Source organism: Aegilops tauschii, chromosome 3, assembly GCF_002575655.3.
Source record: "Aegilops tauschii subsp. strangulata cultivar AL8/78 chromosome 3, Aet v6.0, whole genome shotgun sequence".
NCBI classification, from domain to species: Eukaryota; Viridiplantae; Streptophyta; class Magnoliopsida; order Poales; family Poaceae; genus Aegilops; species Aegilops tauschii.
Window position 1 is genome coordinate 624,336,134 of NC_053037.3, and position 23,780 is coordinate 624,359,913.

Consider the following 23,780-nt stretch of genomic DNA (forward strand, 5'->3'; position numbering starts at 1 on the left):
ACTGTGAAGATACCATCGGGTAGGCCGTGCGACACCCATGCCGGGGCGGTGCAGTGTCGCCGGTGCAGCCAATGGTGCAGTGCGAGAGGACGCTTTGGTGCTACGGCCGGTGCTTGCAGCGGGGCGGTGCAACGTCGCTCGTGTTGCTGAGCGCCTGATGTTGCCGGAGTGGCGGCACTGCTGCATAGAAACCTCGATGCGCTGTATTGGCGGCGCTGTTGCATATAAGCATCGATCTGCCGGAGCGGTGGCACCGCTACATAGAGGCATCGATCTGCCAGACTGGCGGCGCTGCTGCATAGAATCATCGATGTGGCAGGATGCTACGACGGCGAGGACAACAATGTTAGGCAATAAGCCGCGGCGAGGTGTCGAACGAGCTGGGCACGTGTACGGGCGCGCGCTGGGCATGTTGGACGCGTCGGGTCCGTGGCGTAGGTGTGCGTGTGTGAGTGCGTGAGCCAGCGCGTGTGTGCGCGGGGCCACGCTGTGTGATCGTTGGCGCAACGGGCGCGGGTGTAGACCACGTCAGGGCGCTGGACCTGGTCGCGCGGATCGCGTGCGTGCGCGGCGGGAGCGCGGGCCGGGAGCGCGGGGACGTGGAGAGTGCGTGGAGAGGGGTGCGTCAGGGGTGCGGTGTGGCGCGCCGATGGACGCGGGTATAAAACCCTCCCGCCCGTGTGTTTGTAGTCGACCGAGGTGACGAGTACGAGCTCGGGAACAGGCATTGTTGCGCCGGGAAAATCCTCACCGTGTCCTCTGTGTGCTTCTTCTTCCTCCTTCCACCTCGTCGTCGTTGGTTCGAGCCACGGCCGGAGAGAGAGAGATCAGTGCGAGGGAGGAGAGGGCTAGAGCTAGGGCTAGCCGGTTCCAACAATTGGCATCAGAGCCACGTGAAGGCCAGGGCGCACCGGCGATGTCGATTGTCCCCTACGGCGGCGGTGCGGGCGGATCGCTGCCGCAGGCGGTGCCACAACTCACCGGCGACAACTACACGGCGTGGGCCATCAAGGTCGAGGCGAACCTCGATGCGGCGGGGCTGTGGGAGGCGGTGGTCGTGCCGGAGGACGCGGCGGCGGCCGTGATCGCCAAGAAGGACAAGCCGGCGAGGGCGTACCTGCTCGGCGCGCTCGCGGAAAACCTGCTCCTCAGGTGGCGTCGAAGAAGACGGCGGCGGAGGTCTGGGCCAGCCTCAAGGCGCGCTTCGTCGGGGCTGGTCGCGTCAGGGCGGCGCGGCTGGCTACGTTGCGGAGCGACTTCGAGCTGCTGCGCATGTGGGGCGGCGAGACGCTGGATGACTTCGCTGGCAAAATCAGCAGCATGGCGGCGAGCTACGCCGGGCTCGGATCGGATCTGGGGGACGCGGCGATGGTGAATAAGCTGCTGGACTGCGTTTCGGATCGCTTGTACGCGGCGGTCGCCGGGATGGAGCAGTTCTGCGACCTATCGACGCTGCTCTTCGAGGACGCGCTCGGGCGCCTGAAGGCGTTCGAGGAGCGACTGCGTCGTCGTGGACAGGCAGGCGGCGAGCGCGCGGACGGGCAGCTGATGTACACGGCAGCGCAGTGGCGAGCGCGGGAGCGGCGCCGAGGCGGTCCTCACGACGACGACGACGGCGCGCGCAGCGAGGCGTCAGGCTTCGGCGGCAACAGAAAGGGTCGGTGCTACAAGTGCGGTGAGCGGGGGCACTTCAAACGTGACTGCCCGTAGTGGAAGAAGGCGTCGGCGGCGGAGCGTGCGCTACTGGTCGACGGCGACGGCGAGGATGCATGTCTGCTCTGAGGGCGGCTTAGGAGGTGAAATGTTAGGCAATAAGCCGCGTCAAGGTGTCGAACGAGCCGGGCGCGTGTACGGGCGCGCTGGGCACGTTGGACGCGTCGGGTCCGTGGCATAGGTGTGCGTGTGTGAGTGCGTGAGCCAGCGCGTGTGTGCGCGGGGCCACGCTGTGTGATCGTTGGCGCAACGGGCGCGGGTGTAGACCACGTCAGGGCGCTGGACCTGGTCGCGCGGATCGCGTGCGTGCGCGGCGGGAGCGCGGGCCAGGAGCGCAGGGACGTGGGGAGTGCGTGGAGGGGGGTTCGTCGGGGGCGCGGTGTGGTGCACCGATGGACGCGGGTATAAAACCCTCCCGCCTGTGTGTTTGTAGTCGGCGGAGGTGACGAGTACAAGCTCGGGAACAGGCGTTGTTGCGCCGGGAAAATCCTCACCGTGTCCTCTATGTGCTTCTTCTTCCTCCTTCCACCTCGTCGTCGCTGGTTCGAGCCACGACCGGAGAGAGAGGTCAGTGCGAGGGAGGAGAGGGCTAGAGCTAGGGCTAGCCGGTTCCAACAAACAATGCACCGTTGAAAGAGGTGGTGCTCGACGTTGCCGGGGCTGCATCAATAGGGAGGGAACCACAAGTGCTTCAGGGAAGCAGTGGCAATGCTACCAACGACCGCTGCCATGTTCGTGCAAGGTGAGCGGACCGACGGCATGGCAGGTGCAAATGATAGTGGGGTGTTGCCGCACCGCTCGTCCGCGTTTTTCATGAAGTTGTGTTGCAATGCATGCGCTTGCTGCAGAGGGTAGCCATGGGTGGGAGAGGTGGGAGAGCGATGATGAGGAGATATCATGCAGCCGTAATCAATTTGATCCAGATGGATCAAACGGCTGGGAACTAGCATGGCCCATTTTTTTACCGGTCAATCACTAGGGCGTCCGCGAGGGCATTTGAGAAGGATTTGACATGCCCGGTTGAAAATTCTCTTATAGTATTTAGTTTGTGGGTGCTGCTCACGCAACATACGTGATCGACCTGTCCTTGTGTTACTTTCTTGTGTGCTTTACTCAAAAAACAAAGCAAATAACCTTTGCTGTGTGTACATGATATGCCTGTGATTAAAAGGGCGGGGGCGCAATAGTCGGTCCTGGAGGAAGACAAAAATGAGAACCATGCATGTATCATGCATGCGTCCTAAGGCTAGTCATAATGGGGAGTAAGAGCATCTACAACCGGGCATCCCAAATCTTTCTGAAACGCCGACGCGGGCCGCCCGATTACTATCCGGTCAAGAAATCTAGACGGGCGCCTCAAACGGGCCTCTAATGTCCGGGCTGACCGGCACCCCTCATATCCAACCCCAAAATGGAGCGGATACGGGCGTCCGGGCGCATCCGCCACGTAGGACTAACGAAGGGGTGGTCCGACGGACACCCCCTCCGTCGCCGTGGTGTGGACGCCGTGTGGCGCCGCTCCGGCTCTCATCCCGAGGCCAAATCCGGCTATTTAAGAAGGTCGACGTCCCCCAACCCTAGCCCATCCACCTTCCCATCTCTGCGCCGCCACCCGAGCCCGTCCACCTCCTCTCCCACGCTCTCCGGCATCGCCATGGTCCGGCGGAAGATCACCACGTATGCTATGCTCACGCCGGAGCACCAGAGGAAGATCATGGAGGAGATCCAGGCAAGGTGCGCCGCTCACATCGATGTCGGGCTGCCTACGGACTCGCCGGAGCCATAGAAGGAGGAGGGACAGCAGCTGCCGGAGCCGGTGGAGCTGGCGGATCCGGAGGAGAACAAGGCGGAGCAGCCTGCTCCGGGGTTCAACATGGCGAAGGCGTAGGTGGAGTTCGCCATCGCACAAGCCACGGAGATGGCGGAGCAGCAGGCCATCATAGAGTCCATGCAGGATGAGGCTATGTGGAGGCCAACCGGCAGTTCCTTCGGCAGGAGAAGGCTGCGTCCAACACGCTCTTCGCCGAACTCGGCGCGAAGATAGAGGAGGAGGAGGCTGGAGCGGAGGAGTCGAAGCTACATCTGCCGCCCATGTACCCGGAGCCGGGCACGGAGATAGTCGACATCTCCGCCGAGGAGTAGCTAGATCATCTGCGAAGTACGTAGGTTGTTTCTTTTGCATGCTTTTGTATGGATTTGAGAATCTAATATGAGATGTCCGGATGTAGTTCTGCTAATTTGAGGAGTGACAGGTCACTGCCCGGGGATGCACTGGGCGCGTATGCGGGCGTTTGATGTGGCATATTGTCATATGCAGATGTAGATGCTCTAACTTAAACTAGTGTCATGCATAAAACACTGGTCTATGATAATATATTCAAAGTGCAAAATAATATAGGAGTAGTATAGTATATGATTGCATTATTAGATTGTAGACTCGTTTTACGTTGGGTTGCATTATGTTACAATATCATATTATATTACTCTAAACACCTTTTTTCTCATTAGCTACATGCCACATAAATAAATTAGTCTTGAAATTCGCTATGTTATTTGCTAAGTTACTCCACTATGACCAGCCTAATGTGGGCACTAAATAATTAGTCTGTTTTTTGCGGTCGTATTGGTCGATTTTCTACAATGCCGACAAGTAACGTGTAGTCAAATATTTAGCCTGACTTATCTTTATGGGCACTAAATAATGTTTAGACCAATCTAATTTTTTTTTAGTCAGACTTATCTTTACTGGCAAGTGTTTAGAAAGACGAATATTTAGGAACAGAGAGAGTAGTTTACGTGAGCACACTACTAGGGAAAAGCTTATAGGCAGACGCTTACTAGTAGCGCGGGTTTATAACCCTCGCTACTGGTACTTACTAGTAGCGCGGGTTTTTAACCCTCGCTACTACTAAGTTGATAGTAGTAGCGCCGGTTTTTAACCCTCGCTACTACTAAGTTGATAGTAGTAGCGCGGGTTTTAACCCTCGCTACTACTAAGCAGTCTCTACCGCGCCCCCCGGGACATGCCATAGTAGTAGCGAGGGGTATGAACCCGCGCTACTACTAAGTTGATAGTAGTAGCGCGGGTTTATACCCCTCGCTACTACTAAGTAAACGGTAGGTGAAGTCCCCATATCCTCGGCCAAATCCCTCCTCTCTCCCTCCTCTCTCCCACACTCTCCCATTCCCCTTCTCCTCCCACCCGTGATTCCCATCCTCACCCACCGCCGCCGCCGATCTCACACCTCGGCGCCTTCCCCAAATTCGGTGACCTCCTCTCCCTCGGTGTCTCCCGACGCGGACGACGGCCACGTCCAGGAGGAGGAGGAGGCTGCCGCTGCCGGGGCCGCAGGGTCCGGCATGGAGGGCGGCGGCGGCGGCCAGAGGGACGCCAACGGGGGCTCCGTGGAGCTGGCCAAGGACGGTGGCGGTGAGAGCCCTGCTTCCAGCGAAGCGCGCCGCCAACTCATCTCCCACCACGCGATGTGCGCATCGCATCCTCTGTTTCTTCATCGGGGTCGCTGACTGGCCTGCGTGTTTGACGGGCTCTGCAGATTCCGATGCAGGGGGGACGACGAGGAGGAGGAGCGGCAGCAGAAGCAGCAGCAGCAGGACAAGCACGAGCAGCTTCATCTAGGTTTCGAGCGTCGGCCCCAACTTCGGCGGCCACCATCACCATAGACAACTTCGTCCCCTCCAGGACCAGCAGCAGCCATGGTTGGAGAGGATGATGACGCCTAGCCGCAGCAACCATGGATGGAATTTATTTATTTTTAATTCCCAAATAGTTAGTAGTAGCGCGGGGCGATGACCCCAGCTAAATAGTAGTAGCGCGGGCGTCAACCACGCTACTACTATCAGAAGTAGCAGTAGCGAGGGTTATACACGCGCTACTGCTACAAGTTAGCTGTGGCGCCGTATCAGTAGCGCGGGCGCCCGCGCTACTGATACATCCAAAACCCACGCTACTGCTAGGCTTTTCCCTAGTAGTGGCACATGACGTGGTGATTTTGTTCACACGCTTTCCGGCGCTAATAAGCTGAAATCCGACGTTAGTCCTGGTTAAGATGGTTTTTTGGACCAACAGAAGTTTAATCCACACCCAAGTAACGTGTAGTCAAATGGAGAAAAAAAGTATATCATTGTAGGTCATCGATTTGACTAACTAAATATGAGTTATATGTGATCAAAATTATATCATTGGATTCTTAAGAGGATGTAGTTTCTAAACATATATTTTTAATCACATATAATACATATATAACTAGTTAAATTGTCAACCTAAAACAACACGCATGCCCTGTAAACCTTGATGGAGGGAGTACTAGATTAACGGTCATCAATGTGGACGGACGTCGACGGCAAGGCATGCAGCATGCTATTAATTAAACTGGTATTCCCTCCGTTCGAAAATACTTGTCATTAAAATAGATAAAAGAGATGTATCTAGAACACATCTCCTTTTATCCATTTTGATGAGACATCTTCTTTTATTCATTTTGATGACAAGTATTTTCGGACGGAGTGAGTACTTTTGGCAAACCTATCTCAAAGTCGTTTTCCCTTTGCGGCAGGCGAGGCGATGAGTTAAGGGAGTCACGGCGCCGCCGATCGCTTCATTAGCGGCCAGATGGCGATCGAACGGAAAAGATGGCTGGCTGAAATTAAAGAACCCATCATGCGACGCGACGGAGCGATCACTGTCTGTCATGTTGGCATGTGTTAAAGCAAGCTGGCGTCCCTCGCATAAGCTAAGCCTGAATCTACGTATTCGCATATTAGTGGTCGTACGTTGCTTCAGAAAAGGAAGCACAAACCTATGACTCCGGGCTCATCTTGTATGTTTGGCCACGATTGATCGACGGGGTTGGTATATGTACACTGGTCCGATGGGTAGTTGGCCGGACCCGGACGGCAGCCGGAAAAGATGGCTGCACGTACAGTGGATATGTATTCCACATGGTGCCATGCATGGATCCTTTAATCTCTCTGTCACTGTCATGGCCGATTAACATGATAACCTAGATAACGTCCCTTGCAGGCAACCTGATAGATCGAGCTAAGCCAAGCCAGCGCCGACATCGATCTCTACGTGTTCGCATCTGTGAGTTGACGTCCGTTGCTTCACAAAGGGAAGCACGCACGAGAAACCTGGTACAGATCGAACAGTGTGCAATAGTTGTCCCGTGGTTGTCAGCCTTTCTTAATTTTGTTTATGAACGGCCGTTGATTCAGCAATACGCTGTGGATTAATCAACACGGGAATGAAGAACAAGAAGCACGGCCACACGCACGCACGTCGTTGGTCCATGGCCTGACGTGCTCCTTCTTCATGGGGAGCAACCCCGTCTCGGTCTTCGGCCTGACGAAACGGGAAGAAGAAGGAGAGGGGCGGCCGCCCTCGTGGATGATGAGGGCGCCGCCGCGGGTACGGCGCCCGAGCGGCGTCTCCTGTGGCTCCGGCTTGAATGGGCAGAGCACCAGCGAACCAGAGGAGAGGGAGCCAGAGCCCGACGATGAGGAGGTCGCTGCCTCCATCCGCCGCGGCTTCCAGGCGCAGACGCGCCGACGCGAGAAGCTAGGGGTGCCGGGTACTCCAGGCGCTGCGGCGTTCGAAGTTGTGGCGGACGCGTGACGCCCCACCATCGGTGCCGCCTCTCAGAGTTGTGGTGGCCGCGGGGCTCGACGCCGTTCGAGGAGGCAAGCTGCTCGGCGTGACGGCGTTCGTAGTATGCCGTCCACAGCGTGTTGCTGTTGGGGGCGTACCTCGGCTGGTTACGCACCTCCTCCGTCAGCGAGGACCAGATGCGCGCGATCTCGGCGCGCCGGGCAGCGTGGTGAGCGATGGTGGCACCGGGACCCCGCCGGCGCTCAGCTTCCACGTTCCCGGCACCTGCATGTCCGGTGGTGCCGGGTAGTCGGCCTTGTAGAGGAGCCGTGCCTCGTCCTCGTGCAGGTGACGGCGGCCGAAGCCATTGGCCGCCGCACCGTCGCCTGGGTATCGCTCGGCCATGCTCGTCGACTGGAAGAAAGGGAGAGGAGAGGCGAGCTCGGTTGAGGGGGTGTCGGCGGCGAGAGGAGGAGCTGTGGCGAATGGAGTGTGCGCTCCCCGGCGACGGAGGGGCGGCTTTTATAGCCGGGCTTGGGCGGGGGAGGGCGGCCGCCGTGTGTACGCGTGGCGGGCACGGGCGGGACGCACGTCTTCGCGCCTTCACTGCGTCGTCCGTGAGGCATCAATGGAGGCTGACCGGCGCGGCAGCCTTGGCATTGATTCTCCGCGGGAATCGAGACGGTGAGGCGACGATGCGCCGGGGGGTGCAACTGTGCCGTTTTTTAGCGCCGGCGCTAAAAAGGGGCCTTGGGGAACCTGTTGGGGGCGCGGCTGCAGATGCTCTGACCAGCGAGCTATCTACGCCGGCGTACGTGCCATGTCCGTTGAGAGAGGTCTCTTCTTCTGATCCAAAAAGGCAGAGGCAGAGCAGGTGATGGATCGGACTGGTGGTCGCTATGAAGAGAAGGCCGATCGAGCAAGGCGAAGGTCAACTGGCTGGATGACGCGCCGGATCGATCACATGGCGGATAAACACCAGCTTAGATAGATGCCGTCGCGTACAGTGCAGTGGCTGGCACTGGCAGCAAGTAGCTAGACAATTCGTTAATTACCATGTCATGATTAGCCAGTGACACGCGCGTAGTCCCGGATGCGCTGTTTAGCTCTAACAGCAAATCATCAACATCATCATCGGATTATCGAGGAAGTGAAGAATACGAGCGCCAAGATCGAAACAGGAGAACCGCCAACGATCCAAACAAAAACATTTCCACTGTCGCAGCCACCATCACCCCTTTCATCAGTTGACGACGCCACTGCCACGGCGCCACCTGAGCTAAGGTATAGCTGGGGGATTTTGTAGTAATCTTCTTGGTTTGACGCTTGTTTTCTGCGTGCAAGTGTCGTGCGTGTTGATTTTGTTCGACACATGACATGGCGATTTTGTTCACACGCTGTCCGGCGCTGATATCTGACCAGTATTAGCATTAGTACGGGTGAAAACGATTTTGTTGGAGCAAAAGAAGTTTCGTCATCCACACTCCAAAAGTAGTAGTACCCTATTAAAATAGGAAACTAGAAAAGATACTATAGGTTTTCGTTGAAGGAATTAACTAATTGGCGGCATCTGGTCGAATCTGCATTGTAATTAATCAAACTGGTTATGCATAATTAACTAAGAGCATCTTCAATGGCTCTTGTATGCCAAAAAAGCTATCGATTAAGGGAAGTAGAGCTAAAAAGAGCCTTTCAACACCTTTCATAAATTACAATTTTTTCACGGGACCCATACATTTTTTTCAAACTACCTTCACGTTTACAGGAAGATGACCCTTTCCCGTATAAGATGGCCATGGCCGCCTCGGGCAAGCTTGCCCAGTCCTCCGCACCTTGCGCCTCGTGCAACCCTCTGCACCCTGCTGCCGTGCGCATAGCCACACCCTAGCACCGCTCCTCACCACCGGATGGGCTCGCTCCGGCATGGTCTGAGAGCAACTCTAGCAGACCCCGCAAAACACGTAGACCCGCAAAATTTCGGCGAGTATGCGGGCTCGGCCCAATTTTCCGGCTAGAATAGAGCCCGCATATTCGTCCGGCCCGCAATTTTTTTTGCCGCGGCCCGCAAACCGCACGCCCCGACCGCTATATCTACGGTTCCGCAGCTCGTTTGTGGGCCCAAACCCTATCCCCCGCCGCCGCCGAGCCACGCGATTCCCCACCCCCTTCTGCACATTTCTCGCCGCCGGCGACCCCCCCCCCCCCCCCCCCCCCGCCCCCCGCCCCTAGCCGCCATGTGGGGCCGCATGTGGAGCTCCGGACGCGGCTCCGGCAGCAGATCCGACGGCGGAAGCGACCCAGAGCGCGAGCGGCGCGTCCGGTCAGACGGCGCGAGGAAGCGCAGGGCCCGGAAGTGGACCAACCGCGGCTTGTCGCCTCCGGCGAGCTTCCGGCGGAGCGAGATGGAGGAGTACGACCGCCGGCGCGCGTCCTTCTCCTTCGCGAGATCTTCGTACGCCGGGAGCTCCTCCTCCTCCGGCACGGGCCTTCTCCCCGTGAAGAGGGAGTGGTCGGAGGACGAGGAGGAGCCGGAGGAGCCGGACGAGTTCGACTTCGTCCCCGTCGAGGAGGAGCCCGAGGAGCCCGCTCCGCTCGGCCGCCGCGGAGTCGTCAGGCCGGAAGACTACGTCGACGCCGTTGTCGTCCATTGCCGCGACCTCGCCGCCGTCAGATCCGACCCCCTCTAGTACTAGTATTAACGTAGTATGTAGTATGAACTATGTTTGTAGTGTGTTGATCATGTAAAATCTGTGTAGTATGTGATGAACTACTCGCGTCAACGAGGTGCAATTTCTCCCGCGAAAGTGTTTTTTCAAATTATGCAGTTGTAGATATGGTTTCTGTTCGGCCGCGCTAGTTTTCGATCCGCAAACGCGATCTTCGTCAAACCGCAAACGCGTTTTGCGGGTCAAGTTTTTGCAGCGTCTTGCTATAGTTGCTCTGATGCCTCGGTCATGCTCAGCCAAGGCCGTCTGCTGTCCGTGCCTAAATTGACCAAAGGTCATGATTAATGGAAAATATTATAGAAAATAATTAAGTAAAAGATGTTAACGTAAACTGAGAAAGGTATTCGACTGACAACTTTTCTGAATTATACTGACATCCCGTTACCCGCAGGAAAAAAAAAAGACATCCCGTAAAACGTTTTCTACGGAAGACATTTACATTTGCTATCGGAGATGCTCTAACGGAGGTTTATACGGAATGGGTATGATGCGACCCGAACCGATGCATCACTGTCTGTCATGTTCGGATGTTAAAGGTAGCTAGCGTCCCTTTCAGGCAACAGCAGCTAACGCCGATTTTGTAGTTTCTAGGTACGTGTTCCCATGTTGGCAGTTGAAAGTTGACGAGAAACCTGGCACGGATCGAAATGTACAGTATGTGTCCGCGCGCACGAGAAACCTGGATGGATCGATATATATCATGTGCACGTCCCATAAGTCAAGGGCATCAACCATTCTTCCATATATTCTACTCCATCGTAAACATCTAAATTGGAAGCTTCTGCATGCGTGAACGGTCATGGTGGCTGCCTCCATCACCATTATTGCAATAAGTTGTACGCTTCCATTATTCCAACAAGTTGTATAGTGGCTAGCTAGCAGCAACACGCTGCACTGTACAGCATGCAGTGCATCCAAGTCAAGTTGCTGTACATGCATGCATGTGTGACCATCCAATCCAATCATATCCTAATTCGACCTATCGATGTGACCACCAGTGCAAGCTCGACCAAATGAGAGAGTCACGCGTACTTAGGCCAACTCCACCGCGCGACCTTAAACGGACGTCCGTTTTGTCCGGATTCTGTCCGTTTGGGTAGGGCAATGGGGTCGTGTCCGGGCAGTTTCCGGGATGCGGTGGCCGTGCGCCCAGCGCGCGGACGCATCCCGGCTGCATCTTGTCCGCGTGCACATTTCTTTGCAAGTTCTTAACTTTATTTCATCATTCATTTTTGGTACATGACAATACATCATCATCACATTTTGACTAGTAAAGCAAGGCCAAAAAAAAAGAACCAGAAGAATACATTTAAGAAGATACCCAACTTCCATAACTGCTCCCTTGAGTTGGGTTAGGGCCTTCTCGATGCACTCATTGTTGATCTGTGGAGGAGGCTCGACGTTGCACCCTCCTTTCTTCTTCAAGCCAGAAGTCGATGTTGCTTCCTCACACCTAGTCTCGTGCCTAGCCTAAAATCTAGCAACAAGTGCACTTGTATCTTCTACAGCCTCTATGCTAACTAAAAGTGCACGAACATGTACTAAATTCCGCTCTATCAATATATCGATGTACTCTTCTTTCCAATACCAAAACTTGCATCCATTCTACACAATAAAATTTGAAGTTAGCACAACTAGTCTAATCCGAGAGCACAAACCGAAGCTAAAAAGAACACATACCCCATCGTTTAAGCACTTGATGAACACCCATCCAGGATGTTCCGGCGTTGTAGACACGCGGCGCACGACCATCCTTGGGCAGTGGTCGCACTTAATGAGTGGCAACGGTGCGCCGACGAGCTTTTGGGCAAGCACCGAGCCCGGCCGGCCGCCATTCGTGTATCTGTCGGCGGACCACCGACGGTGCAGATCCGAGCGGCTAGAGGACGAGCCACTGCCTGCATGTGGCCTTGCGGCCCTGCCAGGGCCTTCCGGCGAGGTGCCCGGCCAGTCCATGGGGCTCAAGACCGACCGGATCCGCCCCAAATCCGGCCGGCGGGTGCGCAAACCAGGTGGCCGTGGTTGGGTAGCTCGGCGGCGCCGAGGGGAAGGGGCTGGGCGAGTGCGCGTCCGAGCTGCATGGCTGCAATGGCTGCGGCGGCGGCGGCGGCGATGAGGGGAAGAGTGGGGAAGAGTGGAGAAGAGTGGAGTGGGGTGCGGCCGGAGGGAGGGAGGGGGCGGATAGAAAAGGCCCGTCCTGTGCCACCGGCGGGCGGGCCAGGGGAGAACACGCGCAGACGGCCGGCGCGTCCGCGTGGTGTCTGTTTCACCCCAAAAGCGGCGCAAACTTGGGCCGCGGATGGGTCGAAAGCGGACACAAAATGGACAAAAGTCCGTTTGCTCCCGCGCGCTGGGCCGCCCGCTTTGTACCTTTTACCTCAAACGGACGGGGCCGGACAGGATAGGGTCGCGCGGTGGAGTTGGCCTTACGTGCATGTGACAGACGAGTGACCGCTCTGGTGCAATCCACGGGCCGGCATGTACCATTAATAGTATTGGAATTTCTATAGTCTTGTAAAAAAAAAAATTGTTAGTGTAAACATAACACTACATGATTCGGTGGTTTCTTCTCCTCTGTTGTTTAATTTGCAGTTCCAATTAATAGCAAAACCGACCTTGACAGTTGATGAATAGATCGAAAGTTTTCTCGAAAAAAAAAGAAAGCGCAGGCGCGCAGCGCAGCGCCGGCTTTAATCGGAATGATCGATCTCTATTCATGTAGCTTCATAAAAGGAAAGGAAGTACAATATTACTATTAACCAACCTGGTTGGATAAAGGAAGCTAAAAGGGTGATTTCCTAGCATTTCTATCTAGGTAGTACGTGGAAGCCTTGGTCATGCATGGAAAAGGCTTTCACTGATTTGCGTTGCACTTATGTGTAAGTATGCACGTATCGGGCGGTCGGTACATCGAAACCGTGGTCATGCATGGAAAAGTTTAATTACCTTTGATCGTTAGCTTTTCACGTGTGTTCCCGATCGGTCGATCGACCGTCGCCTCTTGATTCTACGCCCGCTGCCGGCTAAGAGCATCTATCGTCGGACTTGGCAAATCCGGCTTCATATACGCCCATGGTATCCGGCCAATGCCCGTGGACAGTCCCCGCCGGCCTCTTATATATTACACTGCGCATCCATATACCTCAAATCCATTCCATGCACATCGATCATACGATATAAACTGTCCGAATACCAAAGTTCGAAATAAAGCAAAGCAAATCATGGTTCAACAAACCGGACATGGCAAAATGAAATCAATGTCCAAGCGTGACGGATGGCCTCGGATCACTGGCGGGGGATGGCCTCGGATCACTGGCGGGGGGCCTGCTCCGAGCGGAATGCGTCGTGCTCCAGGCGGAATGCGTCCTGCTCTGCCTGCATCCGGGCAGCCTCCTCCGCCTGCATCCGGACTGCCTTCTCCGCCTGCATCCGGGCCGGAGCCGCCCTCGCGACCTCGTACTTCCTACGATCGTTGATCTCCATCTTCTTGTCCACAAGCCACTTCTTCGCATTCGCATCCAAGAGGGTCTCATCCGCCAACATGATCATCGCATCTTCTGCGTCTCGTGCGAGTTGCAACCTCTCCTTCTCAACCTCTATGTTGCGAAATGTCTTGGCCTTCTCAACTTCCCATTTGATGGCCGCTTTTTGCTTCTCCAACTCGATCTTCTCCCTTTCAATTTCGAGCTTCTTCTCCGCCCTCTTCCGGTCCCATTCCATGCTTTCCTTTTGCGCATACAACATGAGCTTGTACCTCTCCTCTTTCTTGTTCCCCCTCACCGAAAAATGCCCGTCCATGTGGACGACATTTTGGTAGCCGCGGCATCACGGGCGGCATGGGCCTTCTCCCACTAGTTTCCCATGTCTTGCCGGTTATCCTTCGGCACGGTGGCTTTTCCATTCATTACGACAACATCGTTGTCTTCATTGTCCAATCCAATTGATTGGTTCGAACTTGAGCCATTATTCCTCTTCTTGCCGGACTTGAGCTCGGCGACAAATTGATTCCACTTTGTATTGCCATTCAATAGGACCCAATAATGGCTAAAAGCAAATGACTTCTTCTCCACCTCGTGATATAAAGTGTACGCCACCGCCATCTAGCAATCAACATATGTATGAACACGAGAATGCAAACACAAAAAGCATATGCAAATGGACAACAATATGAGGCAATCGAGCTTACGAGAGTTGCGACTCCCATCCCACTTTGAGGGCGTTTGGTCACTTGTGAGTAGTAGTTTCCTTCATGGTAGTGTGGGTGGGGCTGGACGACATCTCCGGCAGTGGATGAGGACCGGTGATGCGGATTGGGAGCAAGGGTGGAGGACGGCGAGGGTTTGGGCGTGGGAAAGGTTGGAGGACGGCGGGAAGAGAGGGAAGGGTTTGGTGGATTTGGTGCAATATAGGGTGGGGTCGGGCTGTCGGATCCGACGAGGCGGGCGTGCCCGGGTGCGCCCAGGCGCCCCCATATCCGCCCCGTATTTGGGCTGGATATAGGGGTGCCGGTCAATCCGGGCATTTAATGCTCGTTTCATAGGCTCGTCTGGGTCAAAAAATCATGACCGGACAGTGACCGGGCGGCCCGCCCAGACGTATGAGGCGGGTTTGAGAGGTCCGGCTTTAGATGCTCTAAGTAAGGGCATCAACCAGATATGCGTGTGCAACTCTTTCAGCCACATGTATAAACAGAGAAACAGAGTCCAACTCAAATCGCACTCCCAGGAAAACATGGAAGGATGACATAAACCACAATCCAAACAAGACTAATTGAGCTTCACACAGATGAAGAACAACCTGGCATATCGCGAACTCGAGGCATTCGCTTTCACTGCATCCCAACGGCATGGCCGATGGAGGCAGATAAGGTTCTAGCAGGTAGTAGCTGAGATTTAGGATCTTCGCCCAATTTAACGTGACTTGAGGTCATCATCATAAGTGTATACGGCCATCGTGCCATTGTGGCCACGGAGGTCGGAGACATTGATGAGCAGACTAGTGAGTTGGTGGTCTTGTGCAGAGCACACTGGCTTGCATCTGAAGCACGCTGGTGGGGGAGCGCCATGATTCTAGCTTCGTCTCCGCTCACACTGATTCTGCAATCTAGGAAGCAACTCTGCAAAACAGTTAATGTTTCTGATAGTGAGTATTATTCCTTTCCTTCTGATATTTCCCTATGGTAGTTCAGTTAGTTGGTCGATTGCTGCAGGGAGCAGCTGTTAGCCTGTTAGTATGCAAATCACATTGCTACACACAACATTGGGGGAAAAAATTCAGTCCTCATGTCTTTGTTATTTTTTAGTTATGATTCGTTACAACATTTTTCACTTGCTTTTGTTCTAACATAAATATTCAATGGATTTACATGAGGTAGCCGAACTCATAAGTGGATGCCGAGGATCTGCTTTTTTTGACTTTCTTATTCACTACTTCCGTAGGCATTGCATGATCATCTTGCACGGCGGATCTATCTGACAGATCATTGAGAAAGGAGGGACATGTCTGGCTACACGAGGAGGGCGAATAGATCGGCCTCTTCTTCTTTTTTGTGTTCTTCACCAATTGTTGTTGTTGCTGGTATGGTGGATTGCCACTTTCTTATCCTCTTGCATTTGTGATTGAATCTTTAATTTTCTATCCATCTTGATGCAAACAACGCTGATGCAATAAGCTAAACTGGTGCATTCTATACAAGCACTTGAAGTCTTGAACTGGTGCTTTGCCTCTCACTTTCGAATATGGTGCAACGCTGACTGCTTCTATTCTCGCCATTTGTCTATAGTAGATTAAATAGCTGACACCAAGTGAACCATTGAAGTGTACTTGATTACTGCCTTGATGTCTTATTCAAATTTGTTAATGCCTTAATGCTTAATAACTACCTATTTAATCCTTCCATTTAATTTCTTCTTTTGGTTTGTAAGCTAATCATTTAATAGTTGATGAGTTTTTTGGTTGTTACAGCAGAGGAGATGGATTTCGGGCTATTGTATTTCGGATGCCTGTAACGAAGTGTTGCAGTCTCAAGGATGATAATATATGCTATGTTCTTTTCGTTTCAGGTATATGACTATTTGGTCTGCTACATAGTACATGTATTCACTCCCAAGTTTTGGCATTACTACTATCATATTTACTATTTCTTGGTATTAATTTATACCAAGTCATTGGTAAAATCCTACTGGAAAAATCACTTAACCAATATTGTTGCCATAAGATATGTGTACAACAACCATAACTAAATTAGGACAAAGGGATTTGAAATATTCAGTTACTTTTTTTACTTAGTACAGGTCACTAAAGAAAATAACTGATTTTCATTTAGGTATTCATGTATTTTTTTCATATCTATCAGTAATTGATATTTACAGTGTTAATATGGTATTATAGTTTAGTTGGTTACATTGTTTTTTTGTAGTACCTATCATTAGATTCACTCTATAGGAAGGAAACATAGTAATCAGGAAGCCACACGTATAAATATTGATGTGCTCATGCTGCTCCCTCTATATTTCAAACAGTACTGTTAGGCTCAAAGTAAGTATGGAAGATAAGCATGGTCTTTCCTATATCTTTTGCAGTGCACTTGCTCTGTCTTAGTTTAATGTTCTTTGCAATACATAATCAGGGTGTTATGTTCTAACTTGTATTTCTTATATGCTCTCGATCTTGATGAGATCGTGAGATGGTTTAGCAGAAACAAATGTCTTGTGCGTTGAGTTGGTCTTATCCGGCACCAACCCTCTGTATCACGATGTGCTAACATGTTTCTTGAGTTCAATTATTTAAATCAGCCTGATGTGCGTGTTTGCTGGGGCAATTTATACAGAGGAGAGTTCAGTTGCTCTTTTGTGTGCTACGTATGAATAATTGTATATGTATGCTTCAACGATTGTCTGATTAACTAAAATTCAGAGATGAACATAACTCTGCTTACTATTCTAAATGGACAAGCAAGACAAGCAATTTTGTTTGTGCTAATTTGTATTTCTGTAAATGTTTACAAGATTGCAGGCTTTGGCTGGTCTGTTCATACCATTAACTGAAGAAGGACCAACTATGCTCCTGAAATAGGCACTTTCCTTTCCATTTACTTCAATGTCAGAATGGATTCATGGTGGTATAGATTAGCACAACTTGCAGAAAACTGAAGGGCAAGGAGTTGGTGCCTCAAGAATGATGTAAGTGATGTAGTTGGTGCTTATATTGTCTTAGCACCTGAAGAGCAAGAACGGGGATGAAAGGAACCTGATGGATGACGTACTGCGTGTTGTTTGTGCCAGTCGAAATATGACAATTAAGTTGTTGGTCACATTGCAATAGAGGTACGTGAGGGTAAGCTTTTTGAAACATGGACAAAAAAGTTATGTTTTCTGACCCCTCCCTCCTTCCGAATAGCAGGAATATGTAAATTTTAAATCTATAGATGTAACCAATGGCTTTTCTATTTTTTTGCTGTAAAGGGCGCCACGGAGATTATATGAACAAAAAGTCTACTTATCTAATTTCATTTGTAATGAAGAACTCCGTGGTACCAAATATGGAGAACTTTGTAGATGAGGTGAGGAAATTCTCACCCATTGACAGATGACACGCAAAAGATTATCCTTGATCATTCATGACCAATCTAAACTTGAAGGCTGAAAATATTGGTATGGAATCATCAAAGCATGATGATACATAGCAAACACAATCCTGATGTGTGCGGCACATGATATTGCAAGCAACAAGGCTGCCACCGACATCAGTTTTGCTACGGGTAAATTTCTCAGAGATGAGAAAGACGGCGCGGCAAGGCGCGCCTATGCCTCTAGTTCTCTGTCATGGCCGGCCGATGAAGATGGTAACCTAGGTAACGTCCCTTGCTGGCAACATGAGCTAAGCCTAAGCTAACAAGCCAGCACCGACATCAATATCTACGTGTTCACATCTCTGAGTTGACGTCCGTTGCTTCACAAAAGGAAAGCACGCACCAGAAACCTGGTACAAATCGAACAGTGCACAGTAGTCTTTTTTTAGGGAACAGTGTACAGTAGTCACATCCGGAGATCGAACAGTGTGCAATAGTAGTCCCGTGTGTAGGCACGCATGCTTTTTGTCAACTAAAATGCGATCGGCTAGCTCGATCGTGGCTAAACGCTCATTGATTCAGCAATGAGCAATGGATTATTCAACGCGGGAAAGGAGAAGAAGAAGGCTAAACGGCCACACGCACGCACGGACGTCGTTGGTCGCTGGCCTCTAGCAAACCGGCTGCCTGCGGGGCCACAAAGTCCAACTGGTTGACTAGCGAGCTACTTATGTGTCCGTTGAGAGAGGTCTCTTCTTCTGATCTAACAAGGCAAATCGAGCTGGTGATCGAGCAAGCAAAGGTCAACTGCATGCATACGCCCGACCACATGGCGGATAGACACCAGCTTACTAGATATGACTAGTAAACTGCCCGTGCGTTGCCACGGGCCTACAAATAAATTTACTGAAAAAAGCTTTTGCCCTTTATATATAAAGCAACAACCAACACACTCGCAACGGCATACAACATGTCACCACCACACACAACACACACACCCAAGGCAAAATATAAGGGTGATAAAAAAGAATCGTTTAGAGTCGACGGAAACCTCCACCGTGTGCTAGGCATCGTGAGGAGGTGAAGTCGGACACCGACGAAGTATGTACTCCAAAGTCGTGCCTAGAAGAAGGATACACCACCGGAGTGCCCCCACCACCCTCTCTCGAGAACAAAGTTTTCACCCGAAGCAACAGAAAGAACAGGGAGCGACCGCGACGGAGCCTCCAAGAAGGTAAGATGCTCATGGACACCATTGTCGACGGCCTGGAAAAGACAAGGCAAGTTATGGACCCGACGCTCATATACCTCCACGGAACCAGGGTACTGCCAGATACCAAAGCAGTTGTAGAACCAACGACATGCTACGCCAAATACCAATGACCATGCCACTCACATGGCCATGACAGACAGCCCGCACCCAAGACACGCGCTCCACCACCTACAGCGAGCTCAGCTCGTCGTTGGCCCCGTCGGCAAACAGGAACGCGGACGCTCTGCTTCTGCACGTACAACAATTTTAGAGCAATTCGTCAGTCCACCTGCTGTTGAGGTCAGCAAAGGGCGTCAGACATGAGCTCACCTGAAGTCAGTGTTCTTGCGCCTGCATTCAGCTGCATTATTGTCTCATTCTTATTAATATCATCTTATCCTATGTGTCGATGCAGCAGTATCTCTATGGCATTTGGTAAAAACTCCTTGCAGCATAAGATCTTCATAACACCAAAACAAAGGAAAGTTTCCAAGCGTTTCCAAATAAAAAATTAACAATCTTCAAATCAATTAAAGGAGTAGTCATTTCAACCCAAGGAGGCCAGAATGAGGACCCCTTTTTTGTTGAACTCATCTTTTCACAAGAAAAAAGAAGAGAAAAGTAACATATATAGGATAACAAGAGCATCTACATCTCCTGAAATTAAGTATACACACAACAAAAATATTCCTGATAGTTTTTACAACACAGTGAGAACAATTACTTCCTTGGGATTTCTAAGAAAAATATTCCTGATAGTTTTTCCTCACGCAAATAACAAGAAATGGTTAGAAAAGTTACAATATACTCAATCTTAATGTGACGTGCAGGTATGGTCATTAAAAATTCACACTGACTTGATCATGCAGGTACTAAAGAAAGAAAACAACCCCGCTTTTTCACCAATCCTAGAATCCTACAATGGAAGTTTCAGGAACTAATTAGAAAAAACATCAGTCCTTCATGGAATTTACACCTGACATGTACTATGGTTTTAGAAATATCTCATTAGGGAAAAGGTAGAGAATGTATGCGTGTCTTTTGAGTTACTCTCAACCTCTTAATTTGACATTTGCAAGTTTGAACATTAAAAATACACATTGGTCATGCAGATATTAAAGAAAGAAGAAACAACCCTATAACATTAGCAGATCATGAATGTTGCTACTACACAATATATACTGTGACTTGTTGCTCTTTGTCTCTCCTATAACATTGAAAGTTGTTTTTCAAATCAAAGCTCAAACCATGAATGTTGCTAGACGAACAAAATTTTGAACGGATAAAGCGAAAAATATTCAAGACCTTGCTGGATAAAGAACCATTTTAATATCTAAATAAGGTCAAATGATATAGGAGACATGATGTCAAAATAATCACACTAATAGCTCCGGAAGTAGAAGAATGATACAGGAACACATCAGTCAAATGATATAATAAGAAGACATGAAGATTGTAGCCTACTGAAGATTGTCCCACTTTCTTGCCTAAAGGTTGGTCCTGAGCACCTGATCGAAAGATGCAATTAGGAAATGAGTATATATTTTCTTCGCAGATTTAATACCATCATCGCTGGTATATTAAATTAGACTAAATCAAACACTGGATGCCTTTGAAAAATTCACACTATAATTGTCCTAGCTTCCAGACGAAAATGAAGACTCAAATAGTCATTGGGTTAAATAGGGTGGTCCTACCAACCTGCAAGTTGGAACATAATTTATTTTCTTACTCACTGTTATAGCGAAACTTACAATATAAGAATCGACTGTTTGTGGAAATAACTAACTAAATTCTCTGTTCCGATAGTTTCCATTCATTTTCACTTGTCCTAATTCAATGATAAATCAATTGGCCAGATGTCCATTCATTATGATCGAGGAAGATCAATGAAATGCAACATGATCTCTCTTACGTAGTATACCAAGAAATGTTATTTTCAGCAGACTATCGAAGATGTCAAATAAGCAAGCAATTAGCTCACGGTTGATGAAAACTCAACTGGATAGCCCTTAATTTTAGGTTATGCATCCAGCACCTATAAGAGCAAAAAAGCATGAAATATTGCATTCGGAATAAGGCAAGTGGGCATTCGGAGCCAGGGCTCTCTTGCTTGATCACGCGCGTATGAGTTTGAGCGTGTGTGTGTGTGTGTGTGTGTGTGTGTGTGTGTGTGTGAGAGAGAGAGAGAGAGAGAGAGAGAGAGAGAGAGAGAGAGATATGCAACATCTGCATGCGTTTTGACCAGTTAATGTAACATAAACATACAAAAAGATTATTTGCCTTTACATTGTACATTTATCAACGGTGAACTGGTAACTCCACTACAAATTACACTTCTATAAAATTTCCAAGCAGGTTTCAATGATAACAATTTCATGAAGTAGTTTGAAGTGTCAAGCCTTTCCACATGCGGCTGCTACTAATTGTTATAGTAGTAGATTAGAAAGAGAAAATACCGTGTCAAAATCTTGATGGTGATCATCATGTCCCTGACTGACGTCCATTCAAAGCTGAATGTCGAGCTAGAACCAATGAGCTGCAGCAGCGGCACCATTCACCAAAAACCTGCATAGCGTCCCACTAAACAAGAGCATCTGACATAGAAAAAAATTCATCGACTTTGCATCTGACATCAAAGGACTTCTGTTTAGCGGCTATACACAGAGTCGCAGAGCAATTAGCAAAATAAAATAGCTACTTGAGAAGAAGAAAAGGCTTAGGTTAGTTTGTACAGGAAAGGCCTTGGTGATTGTCTCCGAGTACACTGCGTAGTTTACATTATGAAGCGTCCACATGAGAAGAAAAACCAAATAACACATAACTGAGATCATTTACCTATTAATAATTGTTTGATGAACTCCAGCGACCTTAACTGAGATGATATATGCACCATTCCTCTCTTCCAAATGGCCGATGACCTTCATATAGAAGATACGTGCATTTGTTTGAAGTATCCTTGCATTGTGTGCATTCACAAACCAGATTGAAATATTCCCTTTTAGCAATATACAACTGTGCTCAACCAAAAGGAAAAAAATATGTAGCCATGCCCATCGTTGAAATATTATACCGTTGCCTAATTGTTCGTACTTGCTGTACAGGAGGGTTTACCTTGTGGTGGCCTCGCGCTCGCCTTTTGAGACAGAAATCTCGTCAGCAAACTCGACATGTGTAAGAGTCGCCTGCAACCACGCTCGCCTTGTCGGAGCATCTGCTCTTCGCTGCTCAAGATCGCGTCCACCTAGAGGGTCTAGTTGCTAGCCGCGCTCCCTTGAATGGAGCCTTGCCTTCACATTCTTCATGAATGACAGAGTGGTTGCAACGAACTGGCACTTGCAAAGGAACAAACGGCATGCGCCAGCAAAACACGAGAGCTTTGTTAAATACATAATTACCACAAAAATCCAACATAAAGGATGTTTTGTTGCAATCAGGGGGGTCTAGTGGTGAACCTTCCGTGATGCACTACTTTCCCATGGTTTTAAAATTTTATAAACAATGTAAACTTTTTAAAGAAACTCACCTCCCTTTTAGTAGCAACCTGCCATTATAGAAGTTGCATCAGAACAAATAGAAACAACCTAGTATCATGACGTTGCATCACAATATGAAGAATGCCCTGTCTGGAGCTACTGCAGTCCTGAATCATTTAGTTCTATATCACAAATACCGCATGACATCTGTCTTTTGAGTTCATCGTCAGTATTCTTCAGAAAAAACATCACAAGCCCAACAAAAGCTTCATCTTCCACCAAAAGAGCACTTGCACCGTTGCCTTGCTAAAATGCTTCAGATTTGTTAACTTGAATGCTGCAGATTACCACACTTAACTGAAATAATCCAAAATAGGACAGACGAAATTAATATTTCTGACGTCAAGTTAATAATCATGAAGAATTAGCATCCCTTTGAAGATTGCCCAGAGTGGAATCAAAACAGATTTTGTTCTAGATTGACACCAAACAAAACAAACACTTTTTTTAAAAGCGTAATCTCGATAGTGAGAAACATGAGAAAGGGCATTAGACGTGTACACGGATAGTATTAGCAAATATGTAACACCGGTAGTTTTCAAATCTGTTCACAGCGTCTACAATTCGACATGATTCATTAATTAAGTTGGCGGTTTTTTTAAAGAGAGTTGGCAAATGATTTTAACCTCCTACAACTTCTTGCTAATGGTCACCGACTAACAATCAAACAAAGACATGTGCGCTGCTTAACCAATAGTAATTCAGCAAATGACAAGTTAACTAAAGCATCAAATTAATTGACAGATTCTTGCTCATGGTCAACGACTAACAATCAAAGTAAATTGCCAGCTTATGGATGCAGAGGCAGTTGGTTGTGGCGCCTTGGACCTCTCTGGACCCTGAGGCAGGCGAGGTTGCAGTTAGTACTCCGACCATCATACACAAAAGCTATGCGGAAATCACATGTACACATGTGGTCCGACACATGAATGAATCTACGAGAATGAGACAAGTTCTAGCGGGCGATGGCAATCCAAGACGAACAGGTTAACCATAAAATCAAATTCTTTGCCTAAACAATCAATTTGACCAATCCAGCGATGGTAGCAGAGGGGGAGGGCCGGGCATCTTACTCTTGGACGTTAGTCTCAACGGGTTAAGCACATAGGTATCTCTTGATAGTCACTATCAGTCCCCCCTCCAAGCACAATGCCTTCTTCCTCCTTAACAATTTGATGATCTGAAGATCATGGAATTGGATACATCGAAACAGGTCTCAAAAAGAGCAAGGATCAAGTGAATCACCACTCATATGAAGTACGAACTATACCTAGAATGTCATGTCCATCTCCCATGTTAGGATTGGATGGGTCAGGCTGAACCTGAAGTTTGCATGACAAACAAAGTAAAACCTCAGTTCAGTTTTGGTTTTCAA

At 49.8% G+C, this 23,780-nt stretch overlaps 1 protein-coding gene across 1 annotated transcript; it reads left to right on the plus strand.

Annotated features, from left to right (window-relative positions):
- Positions 1–1,272: 1,272 nt before the first annotated feature.
- On the plus strand, positions 1,273–1,710 carry LOC109783896 (uncharacterized). Its single transcript, XM_020342477.1, has one exon. The coding sequence runs from the start codon at positions 1,273–1,275 to the stop codon at positions 1,708–1,710; it is 438 nt and encodes a 145-aa protein (XP_020198066.1).
- Positions 1,711–23,780: the final 22,070 nt, after the last annotated feature.

What these genes read in the sequence shown, in the direction of transcription:
- LOC109783896 (XM_020342477.1), top strand. Translation starts at nt 1,273, where the DNA reads ATGTGGGGCGGCGAGACGCTGGATGACTTCGCTGGCAAAATCAGCAGC.